Source organism: Tetranychus urticae, chromosome 3, assembly GCF_039701765.1.
Source record: "Tetranychus urticae isolate SD_2017Ah chromosome 3, NJAU_TeUrti_SD_1.0, whole genome shotgun sequence".
NCBI lineage: Eukaryota > Metazoa > Arthropoda > Arachnida > Trombidiformes > Tetranychidae > Tetranychus > Tetranychus urticae.
Genome location: NC_142960.1, coordinates 16,764,195 through 16,779,791, shown reverse-complemented (window position 1 = coordinate 16,779,791; position 15,597 = coordinate 16,764,195). Strand labels below are relative to the sequence as shown.

General features: G+C 31.4%; 1 protein-coding gene across 2 annotated transcripts in view; it reads left to right on the top strand.

The window, feature by feature from the left end:
- Window positions 1–15,189, top strand: part of LOC107363296 (RNA-binding protein Musashi homolog Rbp6) — a 60,711-nt gene extending 45,522 nt beyond the window's left edge. Inside the window, exons 5-8 of one of the 2 annotated variants that reach the window (XM_015930504.3) lie at window positions 8,383–8,465; window positions 9,468–9,552; window positions 10,883–10,915; window positions 14,651–15,189. In XM_015930504.3, coding sequence (XP_015785990.2) covers window positions 8,383–8,465; window positions 9,468–9,552; window positions 10,883–10,915; window positions 14,651–14,868 — 419 coding nt within the window. In that variant the 3' untranslated portion in view covers window positions 14,869–15,189. Of the gene's footprint in view, window positions 1–8,382; window positions 8,466–9,467; window positions 9,553–10,882; window positions 10,916–11,224; window positions 11,345–14,650 lie in introns of those variants that run through there. The other variant, XM_089268791.1, reaches the window with a different exon arrangement.
- Window positions 15,190–15,597: the final 408 nt, after the last annotated feature.

Sequence of the window (15,597 nt, the reverse complement as noted above, 5' to 3'; positions counted from 1 at the left end):
TCAATTTTCCGGCAGATCAAGTTTCATGAGTAACACAAAACATGAGGAAGTTGATGCTAAAAAAGTTGTGGTAACCGGAAGAAGAGAGAGAGAGAAGAAAAGAAAGGGAAAAACAGAAGATGAAGCCCAATCAACATACAAAAATTTTTGAACGTTTTTTGAACGCTTTTTGAATCATTTTTGATTCAAAAATTGATTCAAAATTTACTCAAGAATTTTTGAACGCTTTTTGAATCAAAAATTGATTCAAAAAGCGTTCAAATTACTGGAAAATAGATATTCATCGGATAAAAAATCGACTCGAAAAAGAAATATGTTTTTACAAAACTAAAATTTTATATGAGAACAAGTGAGAGTAACAATTGCATTGAATAATAGAAAAATTTCTTGAGTAAAATTGGCACTTTGAGTAAATATAATTTTCAATATAAAAGAGATCATTGTGTATTGTAATTGACTAAAAACGTAGAAACAATTGAAAAAAGCTATTCTGCTAAAAGCATGAAAATGTTTAGTTTTCATGTTGAAAGAATTCTCATTCGGTGGAAATTTCAAATTCCATCAGTTCTTCTTCTTGAACATCATCTATCTCCATTCTTTCTTCTTGAAATTCATCTAATTCCATTGGTGATTGGTCGTAGATATAATTCACTGGTCCTTGTCCATTTGGTTGATCTACTTCCATAGGCTCCAGATGGCTATCCATTTGATTATCACAAATATCTTTTTCCAATTGCAAATTATTATTCGATTGAATCGACTTGATTTCAATGCTTTGTGTTGATGTCAGAATGATGATAATTACTTGATTGTTTTCCATTTCTATCAATAGAAAATTATCTTTTGTTAGATGCGCGAAAAATAAAAAACATAAAAAAAGCACAATAAAAGGCTAAATACTTACTTTGATTTAATTCTGATGAGTTGATTCGTTGAGTTTCGAATTTGATTAAATTCCTTGATTCACAGGTTTTTGATAACTTTGTTAATGATAAATTTCAAATGTCAAACCGAATTAATTAATTGATTGTTGAAATATAAATGAAGAAAACACAGAAATATAAAGATCAACGTGAAGAGTAACTGTATGAATCGATTAAAAACGCTAAAATGGCTTTCTTCGATCATGAGAAAAAAAGCGTTTTTCGCTTTTTCTTTCTTAACATTGTTAAATCAAAACAATATCGGCTTTTTCATCCAAGACTATTTATTCCAGAGAAATTGTTCAATTAGAAAGTCTTTCGGATATTTGTGATGGAAATTAGTCGACCTGACAAATATCATCTTTGATTTAATGTCTTCTTCCAATAAACAAACCAATCTTTGTTCAAGAACTTGCACTTCGTGAATATGTTCAAGCTGAAAATTAAATTCACCAGTTAATCCTCTGAATTTGATATTAACCTTTTTGTCTTTATATTTTCTACAAATCAGAAAAAACTGATGGCTATTATTAGCTGCAATATATTGAATCACATAATGATTTCCATCTTTAAACAAAATCTTTGAATCATCTCTTTTCTTTCTGTTGCAATAATTCTCGGTTGAATATCTTTTTCCATCTTTTTTGTATGTTTTGTAGAATGTTAAATCATGTCTGTCGATGTCCTGATGACCGGAATAAGTTCTTATTAGGTCCACTATTGTGTCCAAAGTTTGAATAGATTGAATTTTCTCGACCAACTTTGAAACTTTATCTTTTTTCTCACAACCGAATGCGATTCTCTCACCATTAGTTAAATTCCATCTTTCCAACCTCGTTGATTTGAATTCTTTATACCGAAAATCACTCATGAAGAATCGAATCAGCGATGGTCCTAGATTAGAATATCTGTGGACTTTTTCTTTGAGTATCCTCATATAATCTTCTAAAGGATAAGAAGAGATATTAGAACTTGGTCCAAGGTTTGTGAGTGAATCGGCCAAGTGGCTCATAATGTGCAAATTGTATGACATAAAACTTTCTCCATAGATTGATTCAACTCCGGCTTGAAATTCTTCCACTAGATTTCTGATTTCTTGCTGCGTTAAAGGTTGTGGTCCACCAATGTGGGATAAATAATATATTTTGACTAAACAAGTCAAATGGTTAATGGTTGAGTTATTGAATAAGCCTCGAGCTGTAGTGAAGACAAAATACGAAAGAAATGAGTCGTATTCGTTGCTCTTCCAAAAATTGAGCTGATAAAAATCTCTTGGAATTCGAGTGAATTCAGATGGTACGGAGATAGAACAAAGTCTTTCACTCAACTCCTTTTTGACAAAATTCAAGTCGATCCTGCGTTCGAAAAATTTCCCACTGTTTGACCCGAATATACCACGTGAAAGCATATTTCTAAAAACACCTAAAGAAATACAATGCATAGGTTCCAACGCTGTTCCATACACTATATCAAAATCTCGTAAAGATAGTAATGGTGAGATACCAGATAAGCCTTTAAATCGAGGAAAGGAATTCAACTGTTCTTGAAGATTTTCCGGCTGATTTTCTATCAAGTCTTTCAACTGTTGGAAATCTTCATGTTTCCTTTTCAAATGGTTTAACTGGGTCATCGTTTGATTCGAATAATGTCTTGCTCCATTGGCTGTTGAAGCTTCTACCAAGCACCAGTCACAGCCATTCAGATGATTGTATTGTTTAACGTGGCGTAAATATGCGCGCATTGGGGCGTCTGCTACCAGTCCAATCAAATGAAATGTCGCTGTAAATTGTCGACTAATTTCAACAGGATTAATTGAAAGATCAAGTAAATCCTCAACTATCGGACCAAGAAAACATTCTACTGGGGGTTTGCTTTTACCAACGTATAGTCCAATTAATAAGAAAAATTTCTTTCGAAATTCTGGCTTCATTTCATTTATTGTGAGAAAAATAGGCAGAATCTTTTCACTGGAACTTTTTCCTATGGCAACCTCATCAGAATGGATAGTCAAAGTTAATTTTTTTACATTCGGGTTAGTTTGATTATTGACCTTAATCTTCCTTGCTTGCGAAGCATTAGAAACATCTTGTCTCTCACAATCAGTCAGCCAACATGAATCGGGTAAGGTTGAGAGAATCTTCAATAATTGTTGCTTCAATGGACAATGAAGGAAATATTTTCCTGGTTTGATAGAAGCTTGAAAATGTTCATTTTCACACATATATTGTCCGAAATTTCTCGGTTCACCGATGAAAGGTCCATGTGAGTGATTATTGTTGCACAGCACATAAACATGGACACAAGTTGATTTAGCCTTTTTTTCCCAGTAGTATCGGAGATTAGGTAAATACACTGGATTTGTCGACCCTCATCAACCCTAGGGTTGATGAGGATAACAAGGAAAGTGTGAAGATGGGCCGAGATGATCTCAACATTTCTTTTTCCTTCCATTGTTATCCAGTTAAATCTGTGGTTTATCCGCAGTTGATAAGCTAATCATGATGAGCATCAAGAGAATCCATTATCATGAATATATGAGTTTTGCTGAACATCAATCATTTCAAGTTGCTTTAATTAGCCAACCTTTTCTGAATGTTTCATTGCAACTGAATTCAACTTTAAACATTGATTTAAACTTTTCTCTTTTCTATTCTTTTTCTGTATTTTCATCTTTTCTCACTTTTGAACTTTTTTTTGATCTGTTAACCTCGAAATGATGTTTCACTTGGTATTGTTGATTAGAATGGATTGAGTTGGAATAATGTTCAGAATTTGGTTGAAAGAGAAAAAGAGAAAAATTTGTATTTCTTTTTTTACCTTTGGATCAAAAAACGCTTCCAGGTATTTGAATAGAGGAAAATGAAGTTAACCAAAAAAGAGTGAAAATCTGTGAATTCAGCTAAACACGAGAAATGTGAAAAAGTTGAATCTCAACTTTGAACCGAGAATCAATTGAGCGCAACTGAACATTATGAAAATGAGTAAAACTGGAAATTAAAGGTTAATTTGGAAAAGGTGATTAAAAGAGATTTTAGAGGAAAAAGTTTCTTCTCTTCTAATGTTGGCTAATAAAGTTATTGAATAATATTTGATTGAACATTATAAGATAATAAAGTGAAGGTAAAGCCAGGTTATCATTGAGTAAATCAGTAAGTAAATGAAGGGCGATGAAAGGAGAAAAGGTAAAAGCATGAAAATACAAGTTTTGCCGTTTGATGGTCCATTAATCCTTGTTCCTCTTATTGATCATCATGATTGTTATTGTTGTTGTCGATTGGTATGAAAAAAGGTTGAGTTGTTGGATGAAGATGATAATGATGATGATGATGATGATCCTAAGTGAACGTTATTTGACTCGGTAAAATTTGATTAATGGCCTTCTCATTCCAATGGGAAGATTAATATAAATACAATAACGGGAAGGAGAAGATGAAAGGCGAGGAAAAGGGAAAATCGGTGAAAGTGAAACATGATAGTCTGTTTGATAATCTGAGGGATGAAACTGATTATTTGCTTGGAATCATTCCTCATCAATATCATCATTTCCATCATCAACATTGATCATTTTTCTGTTCGCCTCTTTTTTATCCTTTCATTTGGTATAAAAGGAAAACCAATGAACTTGCAACTTCAACATATCGCATTATCATTATTGACCATTTTTTTGCTTCTTCTTTAATACAGATTATTATTTGTATTACTATTAACTTGATTGCATTTAGTTTCATTAGTTTCATTTGTTTATCGTCAGGTTCGAGGTTTTCAGGGAAATGTCTTTAAAATTGTTTTTGCCTTTTCTTTTCGATGCTTTTTATTTTTCATTTTATATCAACTTTTCGTTTCTTTTTTTGGTTCGAGTTTTGTCGAGTAATAGTCAATAAACAGTGTAATCATTGGTTTGACGATCATGAACTGACAGGATTTAAGGCAAATGATTATCATGATGAACATGGGAAACATGAGCAACATTTCAAATGTAATCTTTTCTCTTTTCTTTTGCCAATTCTTTTCATCTCATTTCCTGATCATCAACTTTTCTGAATAGAGCAAAGAAAGAGTTTGATGATCATTGAAAAGATTGAGTTAAAACTGATATGTATTTCAATGGATTCCTGGATAATCAAGATTTATCATGAGAACGAGTATAAATAGAAATTGAAATGGAAATGGAAATTTTGCAAACTTAATTGATAGTGAAATTGAAAATGCAATTCCAAGAAGTTGCTGCATAAACAGTTTATTAAAAACGTTTTAACATTCAATATTGAATTCGTTATATTGCAATTTTAATGCTCAGAATTAGCTGTTATTGTCTAGTCAATTTTCAAAAACTCCAATTAGAAACCATCTTCGATTGTGATCAATTCGATATTGGATAACTTTTCGTTTCTCAGTTGAATGAGCAATCATCAAGATTTCATAGAAGATGAAGTTGAAGAGTTTCTTAGTAGCTAGAATTTTTGAAGCTGAAGATCATTCCATCTCAGTTTTCGAAGGCAAAGTAAGATTGCAATTGATGTCCGTCTTTTCGTAACTTCATGTTAACTTCATTTTTGCTTTAATCGAGTCGAGTCAATAATCGAGTCAGGGTTTTGCAGCTCAACGATGTGAATCTTTTGCAGTGAATAGTCACTTATTGGTTACAGATGTAGATCTTGTAACCGTGACTTAGTGCCAAAGAGCAGGATCTTACTCGCTATACTTCCAAGTGTTACGGTTACAAGTGAAACGATTGTAAGCCAGACTGGTTAGGTACTTGGTCATATGGCTTCTCATTGATGACGGTGTTCACATTCCCAGTTTAGAGTAAAAGCTTTAAGTAAATGAAAATGAGTATAAACTTTAAAGTTGGTTCCTTAAAATTCCCAGTGTCTTGAGAGGAATTTATCTCAAAAGAAACACTTTTTTAAAAACTTGGGATTTCCATTGACCCAAAGCGCTTTCTTTGCCTCTGGCACCTGAACCTTCCTTCATAGGGAAAGGATGAACTTTAATTATTCCAATCGATTTTTCAATATTAAGCTTCTGTTTTTCTGGTTTTACCGAAAAAACGAAAAATTACTATTCGACTCAAAATGTACTTTCACTCGCCAGTAAATGCAGACTGATTCCAATTGTTGGTAGATCTTTTCGTTTGATGACTGCAGACTGAAATAATTCAACTGAATATCATGACGATTCTTTCCAATCTGATTCATCTAAATGAAAACTCGATAATTTTTTTCAATTTCCGGTTCAATTTTGTCCTAAAAAACTATTCACGGTTGATTCAACTTTTTCATTAAACATTTCAGAAACTTTGACCTGAGAAAAGGTAAAAGAAGAAAAAAACGAAAAGAGAAAAAAAAGCGATTCAAAGTTGTCTAAAAATTGTGTTCAATAATGAACTGATATGAGCATCATGATAATACTCAGTAAAAACCATTAGATAAATTGTTCAACCTCAAGAAACGAAATTAAATTTTGGTTAAAAAAAAGTTTCTAAATGTAAAGAGAAGGGAAAAAGAAAATGTTGACAAAATGGGAGAAAAATGTTGAAAAGTCATGTAAAAGTGAATCAAGAATAAGTTGATAAATGAATGAAGTGAAATCAATCAAGTTGTCATGAAAATTGAATAATGAATGAAGTAAATGCGCGTAAAATGAGGTAAAAACAGCAACAACAAAAAAAATCAAAACGCGAAACGAAATTATCATTATCTTATTGTTTATAAATTGTAAATTACCTTTGCGCAAGAGAAAAAAAGAACAGGAGAAAAAAGAAATTCTTTTCTTCTTCTTTCATCTCAACAGCATCCAGTCAGCATCATTTTTGCATCATCAACATGATCTTATACCAGCTTGAAATAAGTCATACATCTTTCATCAAGAATGTTGCCTTGAGCTTAATGATATTATATAATATTGAAGGGAACAACAAATGGTAATACCTTTATAAGAAGCACCATAATAGGAGTTTAATCAAGGATAAATTGAGGTGATGCTCTGTATATGAAGCTGATGAAGAAGAAGAAGAAGAAAATGTTATTCAAAAATATAAGTCAACGTCATCATGTTTACCTGTAAGTTCCATCATTGACGAGTAATATTAAAAGTGAAATTCTGTCATCATAACTCTTGTTCCCTTCTTAACTGTTCATCTTTAATTTGCACTTTACTTTCACACTTTCCCTTCACTTTCCTGTCTCCAAGGCTCAAGATAATTTGTCATTCCCAGCAAATCTGGAGATGATAAACACTCCCTGGATGCATAATGATAATATTTATAGTCGTGATGAATATCCCGATAACTTGGATAACATTTTTCATCATTGACAGAACTGGTCATAGAAAGAGTCCAACATTCAATTTGACACAATTTTTATTCTTTTTTTCTGTTTGGAGTTTCGTTGAAATTATATTGAAATTTATTTCACTTTTTGTCTTGAGAAGCAATTTATCAGACAATTAGCTAATTTACATTCTGGAAAAAAGGAAATCTTGAAAAGAACATTTTTCGACTTTTGGCCTTTTCTTTGCAGAATTTTGTATTCAAAATTCATTTCTTCATTTAATTGTTATCCAAATATTTAAATGACTATTAATAGTTATTCAAATTTCGCTTCATGATATTCAGAGGAAAAAAATGGATGCAAAATTTTTCTTCATTGACATTGTGTTTATGATGAGACTGTTTTCATCATGTAAATTGAGCTCAATTGAGTTTCCATTTTTTTTTCTTGCGAACATTTTTCCTTCTCTTTTTCCTGGTAAAGGTGAATAATGTAATGATTATCATTGATATGGTAAAATGAAAATCTAAATTCTGTCTATTCTTCAATCATGTGTCAAGGCAAACATTCTCAACTTGATGTAATTCATGTTCCTAAATAAGTGTATTTCCTTGTCATGAAACACCCAATTCTCAGTTGAAAATCTGGTGAATGTCGATTAGAATCTTGTGATTTTCATTCTTATTCAGGGAAATGTTCAAGTTGCATGATAATCAAATGGTTCAGCTAATAATTGAAACTCAATGAAATGTTAACAAAGTTACTTGAAAAAATGTTGAAAAGAGAAAAAAGAAAAACCAGAAAATTTAAAAATGTCAAGTAAACAAATGATTGTTCAAATGAATGAACAATTTTGCTCCTCTAATGATAACTCAATTATTCAATCAAAATTAATTAGATAATGAAACAAAATGTTGAAAAATAATCATTAACCTGGAAAAGCTGGAAAAGGTTGGAAAAGTTGGAAAAATCTGAAAAATTGGGAAAACAAAAGAAACTGAAAAATATAATGAAACATGAAAACATGAAACAAAGTTGAAAATTATCCAATAATTATGCTTATTAACATATTCAACGTTAATTACTCAATTGTCACTGATTAAGCATCTCATGTGTCGTCTTGTTGGACTGTAACTTTGAAAGAATTTTGTTCCGTTATTAATGTGAAATTCATTTTCTTTTTTCAGGATTTGGTTTTGTAACATTCGAAAGTGAAGATGTAGTTGATAAAGTTTGTGAAATTCACTTCCATGAAATTAATGATAAAATGGTGAGTAAAGAGTTTACTAATTGAATGTTGGAAAGGTAAACATGAGAAAACATTTAAACATGGATTCCATGAAATCGTAGATAAAGTGAAACAAAATTTTCATCGAATCAATGAAAAGTTCAATTTATTCATCATTTACCTTTTGTCGATTCTTTTGCATTCTCAATTGATGTTTGGATTAAACTGGGTTTGATATTAGCTATTTGTATCAATCGCTTCACTGAGTGAAGTCGAAGTTGAACAGTTCGACTTGAAGTGTAAGAGCACTTGAAGGATGGCAAGGATGATGAAGATGATGTTTCTTCTGGTCTTTTTGAGGTAAATTTGAGGAAAGGATTTCCTTTTGTAGTTCGTTACCAGAATTACTAATGTTGTATAATAATGATAATGATAGAATCCCTGAAAATGTAAATGATCTTCTTGTTGATGATGATGATGAACAATCAACTGGGAGTGATCTTGATAAGAATTAATATTATTATTGTTGGAATAGAAAAGGAGGCGAAAATGGCGAAGACAAAAGAATGCTAATAGTTATAGAAGTGGGTGAAAAATGACCAAAGATATTATTTAAATCACCACAGAGGAGTTACTAATTAAAAGAGAAGTAATTATATCCGAAAAATGAATGAATGGTTGAGTTGAACAAAAAAAAGAGTTTTCATGATGATGATGCTGATGGTTATTACTATTTTTATTATTCCCTTTTTTCGGACTAAACATCATTTTCATCAACTTCATATATTTAATAAGTATTTTGTATTGTAAACCAATGAGCAATTGAAAAGTTGACCAACAATTGAAGCTTGTAATGGCTTTTGTTTTGTGTTGGTCAAAACAAAGGCTTGCAATGAGAAGAAGGCAAAGGACTTAAAATATGATTTCTGTCAGTCAATTCATTTACCATTCAATAACCATTATCATGAACCCTGAATTGTTGTGGAAAAATAATGGAACACAAAAATTGATTTTGCTTTTTCTTCTTCTCTCCTCTAATTGCAGGTTGAATGTAAAAAAGCTCAACCCAAAGAAGTAATGATGCCTAATAGCGTAGCTCGAGGCCGAGGAGCAGGAAGAGGTGCCTATGGTAAGTCCATTATTAATTGTTGAAATCGGTTGATTGAGATGATTTGATTTGTGGTTTGGATAATAAATAAGCTGTTACAGTTCAAATGAGATAATTTTGTGTGTTTGAATATTTCGCTTATTAATTATGTTTTGGGTAAATAGAGATGGCGTTAGTTGATTGTGTCTTATGATTGGTCCGATCAAAACAGGTGTAAATTTAAGAATGGTTAATTTAGTGAATAATTAATTGATTAATGTGTGCCGTTGAACCTTTAATGGTCCCAATGGTTCAATCCCAATGTGTATCAATGGGCAAGCCTTCAAAATTTTCCAAGCTACTTCAAGGAGAATCTAAAATAACTGTGAAAAAGTGGACAAACAAGTGACCAGAAAAGTGAACCAGAACCGAAACCCAAATTGGGTGACAAGATAAGTTACAGATGTAAGTGTCTTTACTCGATCTACTTCAACTTGGAATAAGAATAATCTGGAAAAAGGTGATCAAATTGGTCAAGACTGAGAAAATGAACCTGAATCGAAACCAGGATTTTAACCAGAATAAAAAGCATGGAAACTCAACTCAAAGTTTGGAAAAAATTCAACGATTCAAGCTCCATCAACTTAACCATTTAAAATATCGCCTAATTATAAGCCTAATTGGACAATCAATTGATGCAAATGCGATTTAATCGACAATCAAAATCGTTCCATTTGAACTGTAATAGCTTTATGTGAAGATCGGTCAAGATATCTGGACAGAAGAAGGAGAAAAATTTCATCTTAAAATTTGACTTTGAGATAATCTCAATAGCTTGAAAAATGGATAAATCTAATTACATCCAAGGTATCTTGATGATCATTTAAAAATCAACTATTGAATTTCCAAGAAAAGTCAATTTCTCATGTTGATTGAAGTGACTGGAAACGTGAACAACTCCATCGTCTTTATAATAACCAATATCAAGTTTTTTCTTGATGGGAGTGAAGCTTTTCATATTTAATAACTTTGACTAGCTTACAACACTTATACAAATGAAAAGTGCAACATTTAAAAAATTGATTAATAACAATTTTTGAGACTATTTTGTTTCTCACAATCAAAGCTTATCACGAACCTTCCATTAACGTTAAAATCAAAGTTGAATTGATAACAATGTTGAACAGAAATACTTTAATACTTTGAGTCAAAATTATTATAAAGATGTACAAGGTTGATATCAATATAAATAATGTTTTGTTTCATCTTTTTGCTTTCGCTTCACGTTATCCTTCAACCATCTCTTTCCACTTTACCTTTTCATACTTTCTCATCATCTTCATCATCTTTTCTCTTCTCTTGTTAAAAACAGATTTAGTATGGCCCTTGGGTCCTATCACTGATGGTAAGTATCATTAACCAATTTACTTGTCTCAACAATCAATTGCATTTTTTACCTTTCCTTGAACGTGAAATGAAGAGAGAGAAAAATCTATTACAATTCACATGATTACAACAATTTGTTCAGTTTTGGTTGAAATTTTTGTTGAAATCATCATTTTTATCTCTTCTGTCAAATTGTTACATTTTTAAGTTTAAATTTTGTGCCAAATGTGCAATTTAAATGTTCAATATTACCAAATGTTTTCCAAGTCAACCGTTGATATTGAATCAGTCAGTTATTGATTTACTTGAACATTTCTTCTGGTTACAGGTAATGAGTTTTTCAAATGGCAAAAATTTACTCTTGCAAATCCCTCAACTTGTAGATGTTGACACAAAGTTTAACTGATTCAAAGGTTCACATGATATTATCATGATTGAAGTAAGGCTCAAAACAAGATTACCTAAATGGTAATAATATCGATGAATAAAGTTGATTTGATCCAAATAAACATTTCATGTTTAGATTAGAGTCAATTTTAGCTGATTGAGAGACTCAATGTCAATGTTAATCATCGGGTTATTTTGCATTATCAGTCCAATAATGCATTAATCTTGATTCGCTTCCATCGATGAGACATTTAATATGGTACTTGATGTCATCCATTGAAAGTGGAAAAGTGAATTTACCTTTTCCCTTCCAATCCTTAGTCAAACTGAATCGTTCAAAAGGTTGAAATACGAATGGAAACATTCAAACTCTTCATTCGACTCATCAACATTAGCAAATTTTACTAAAAAGTAGAGCAATCTATTCATCAGTTGATCATTAAAAGCTAGTAATTTGTGGTTAGATCGGTCAAGAACAATAATCTAATTCAATCAATTTTTGTATTCAAAGGTAAAGTGATCGGTTCCTCAATCGTTTAACAGGTGAAACTGCAATATTAAAACTGATTCAATCAATATTAACAATTTTTAATTCACTTAGAAATTTAATCTTCATTAATCAGTTGCTTTTGTGTCTAATTTTCATTTACGATTCTTTCATTTCTTTGCACTTGAGTTGAAAATGAGTTTTATCCCTTTAACAAGACCATTTAATGGCGATTTGCTTGAACAATAAAACCATTTCAACTTTTGATGAAATTTCATTATTTGAAAATTAAAATAACCTCATCTGATCTCAAAACAGAAAAGGTCTGAAAATTAATCTATCAAATCCCATGTTTAAGTGCAGTTTCCAACATTAAAAATGGTCATAGCGAAAATGGGAAATGATCTTATTTGTGTGTTCGATAAAAGTTGGCTTTCAATGAAAATTGACTCAATGTTGAGCAGTTTTAACAGCTATTCAGTTGATGGCAAAGCATTAGATGATCAACTCCAAAGACTTGATAAACTTGCAGGCTTAGAGGAGGCAAAGACTATCCTTTAATGCAGTAGCTCAATCCATTTCAGGTCAAGCTATTACAGCTATTAGTTATATTGAGTGATGAGTCTACTTGAAAAGTCAAAATTGGAAAACTCTTTTAATCGTTAAAACTCAGTTTCATCTGTTATCGCATCTGAATCTATGCGAAATGAATTTTCCATATTAAATAGTTTGCTTGTTAGCAAATGTTGCGACAAAATGAAACATTTTTTTGTGCATCTCAACCAAACCATTAGCAAAAGCATAATTCTGAGAATTATTATTATTACAATGAAACATGTTGTATTCAGTGATAATGAGATGATGATGAAAAACATGATGATCCAGTGACAAACGGAAATGAAAAACTGGAGTAAAAAAAGGAAAGAAACTGGAAAAAATGAATAAAGAGATTAGATGAAGGAAGAACTGGAAAAAAGCTGAAAAACATTTTCAACAGTTTTCTCAACATTTTTCACCTTCCATGTGATAATAAGAGATAAAATTTAGCAACACTTTATTCAGTCACATCAGTATTCAGAATAAAGGTTGAAACAAAAAGAGCAGCAGCAAAATTATTCAATTGAATGGCAACTCTTAATCAACTTGTTAATCTCATTATAATTAGACTTTTATAATTTTATAATAATGATATGTTTCCCAGATTAATTGAATTGATTAGCTATAATTAGAGTTGATCCAGAAAAGAGGAGAAGAACGCCAAAGAATAATTTTCAAGTATTCAAATGATTTTCAATGATTGCCCAGTAAATGTGGTTAACTTCAATTCAACTCCTCCTTTTCATCGTTACTTTATCCTCATCACTTCTTCCTTCACTCCTTCCCATCATCATCTTCACTCAATTGTATCACTGGAAACAATTTAAAACAAAGAACCCAACCAATGAAACTATTAACCATCGAAAGACCCAAAATTGTGACAAAAGTCTCTCAACAAAAATAATATATAAGGAGCCAAACTCATTACCGTAGCAATCAATGGACCAAATAACCAGTTTGCCAAAATTACTTTTTTTTGATTCACTTTTTTTGCTCCTTTTTTGTCTCTTTCCTATCATTTTTATATTTCCTAGTTTTTAGCATCAACTTTTTTCCACATTAACCTTTCAACCTGAAAAGCTTAACTATCATCAGCTATTATTGTTGGTATTATTGGATTCATCATTCATTGAAACACACACAAAAAACAAACTTCATTGATTATTAACATGAGAACGCCTTTATCTAATTGTTAATCACAACTTGCTTTTCATTTACTTGTTTGTCAGATGAAAATCCTTTCCGGTTTCATTGCAATTTGCTCAAAATTAAGCAAAATGTTGGACCAAAAGTTTCATCAAAATTCATCAAATCTAGATCAAACCAGAACTTCATTTAAACTCTAGAAAATAGTCAAATTGAACTTTGAATCTTTCAAGTTCAACTGACCAACAATGCTTTAACAAAAAAATTTTTTATGATTTTTATATTCTGCCACATTCGAACTCAAAAGATTTCAATTTTTCAGATTTTCAATTTTCTCTTTGCATGAATTCTCTATCAAAAGATTGGCCATATTTTTGTAAATCTCAAATTCTGTTTCGTTCGAAGCATCTTTTCAGAAGAAATATATACAAATTTTCTGAAGAGAATTTTTATTTTCGTTGTTCAAACTCAAAACTCTATTTCTATTTCTTGATGTGATCTTATTTACTGACATAGAGACTCAATGATAAGATTTCAATTTTTCAGATTTCCAATTTTCTCTTTGAATAAATTCTCTAAAATCTAAAATTCTGTTTCGTCCCAATCAAGAATCGTTTCTAAGAAAAATATTTAAATTTCCTGATCGCAATTTTCATTTTCGTTGTTCAAACTCAAAACTCTTCTGTTTCTTGATGTTGTCTTTTTACTGCCATAGTAGAGACTCGATGAAAAGAAATTGAAAGTTGCGTTTCAAAGCGAGAGCGAATTCTGAAGAAAATGCGAAAAGAATTTTTCCTTGTGAACTTTTCTTGATATTAAATAAAATTGACTCTCAAAAGTAACCTCTTATAATGTAATGAAGAGTAACGACTCAACGCCCTTTTACTTGTGTTGAATGAAAAGTGAAAATGTTTCCATTGGTTGAAATGTTTAATATAAAGGTTAACAAACGACACTTGATTCTATCTATTGAACAATATTGAATCTCTCTCATTTCACTCTTTTCACCAATTGAACCACACCCAAAGGAAACCTCCCCTTATCAGCATCACCATTCCGATGATCATCTTTTGCTCCGATCGAAAAAAAGAAACTTTTCCTTTTTAATCACTTTTTCCTTTTCTTTCAATGTTTCAGATTCACTCAAGTCACTATCTTCTTCCACATCAGTTCCCTTATTTCCAGGATTCCCTGGAGCCTATGCTGGTTACGCAGGGCGTGGTGGTTATCCAGGTTACCCTGGCTTTGGTTATCCTTTTGCAGGTATGACTCTCAATCAATTACAAGGAATCTGCATACCTCTGGACCATATCAACAATGTGCATGCTGCCGCTGCCGCACTTCAACAGTTATGATACGAAGAGGCAAACGTGATTGGGCAAAGGAAAACGCCGATTGGGTTGCACTGGTTGCGCCGAGAGGATGGTTGGGTCAACCCGACAAAACACCAAACATAATTATTATTAAACACCATAATTGACATTAATTATTAACCAAATTGTGGGTTAACCAAATCATATCAAACAGATGATTTGGATCGTCTTTCTTCAATGAAAATATGCAAAAAAGCAATATTGATCTTTCATTTCATCTTTCATTCTTAACTCATTTCTTCTGCTTTCTTCTTCACTATTTCATTTTCAAAGTACAATAAACAATTTATTTCCCTCCATCAACTTCACCAGGATCATCATCATGATCATCTGAATTTCATTCATCTTTTTTTCTTCTCTTCTCTTCTTCTTTTTTCTTCACCTCAATTATCATTTTAATTTTACCATGTTTCTCTTACCTATCGTGATAAATGTATTATCATTTACCTTACCAAACACACACACACACACAAGACACAAAAGCAAACCATAATCAATGTTATACACTGAACAGTGATATGATTCAGTTGGAAAAGCAAATTCATCTAATGATAACTTACAGTAAAATAATAATAATGACAATAATAATCCAATAAAGATAACAGTATTAAAAGCTCATACAATTACATTGTAACAATACAACAATGTTAGGCAAAGAAAGGCAAATGTTACCGATTCATCTATTGAGCATTGCGTGATGTAATCTTGAAA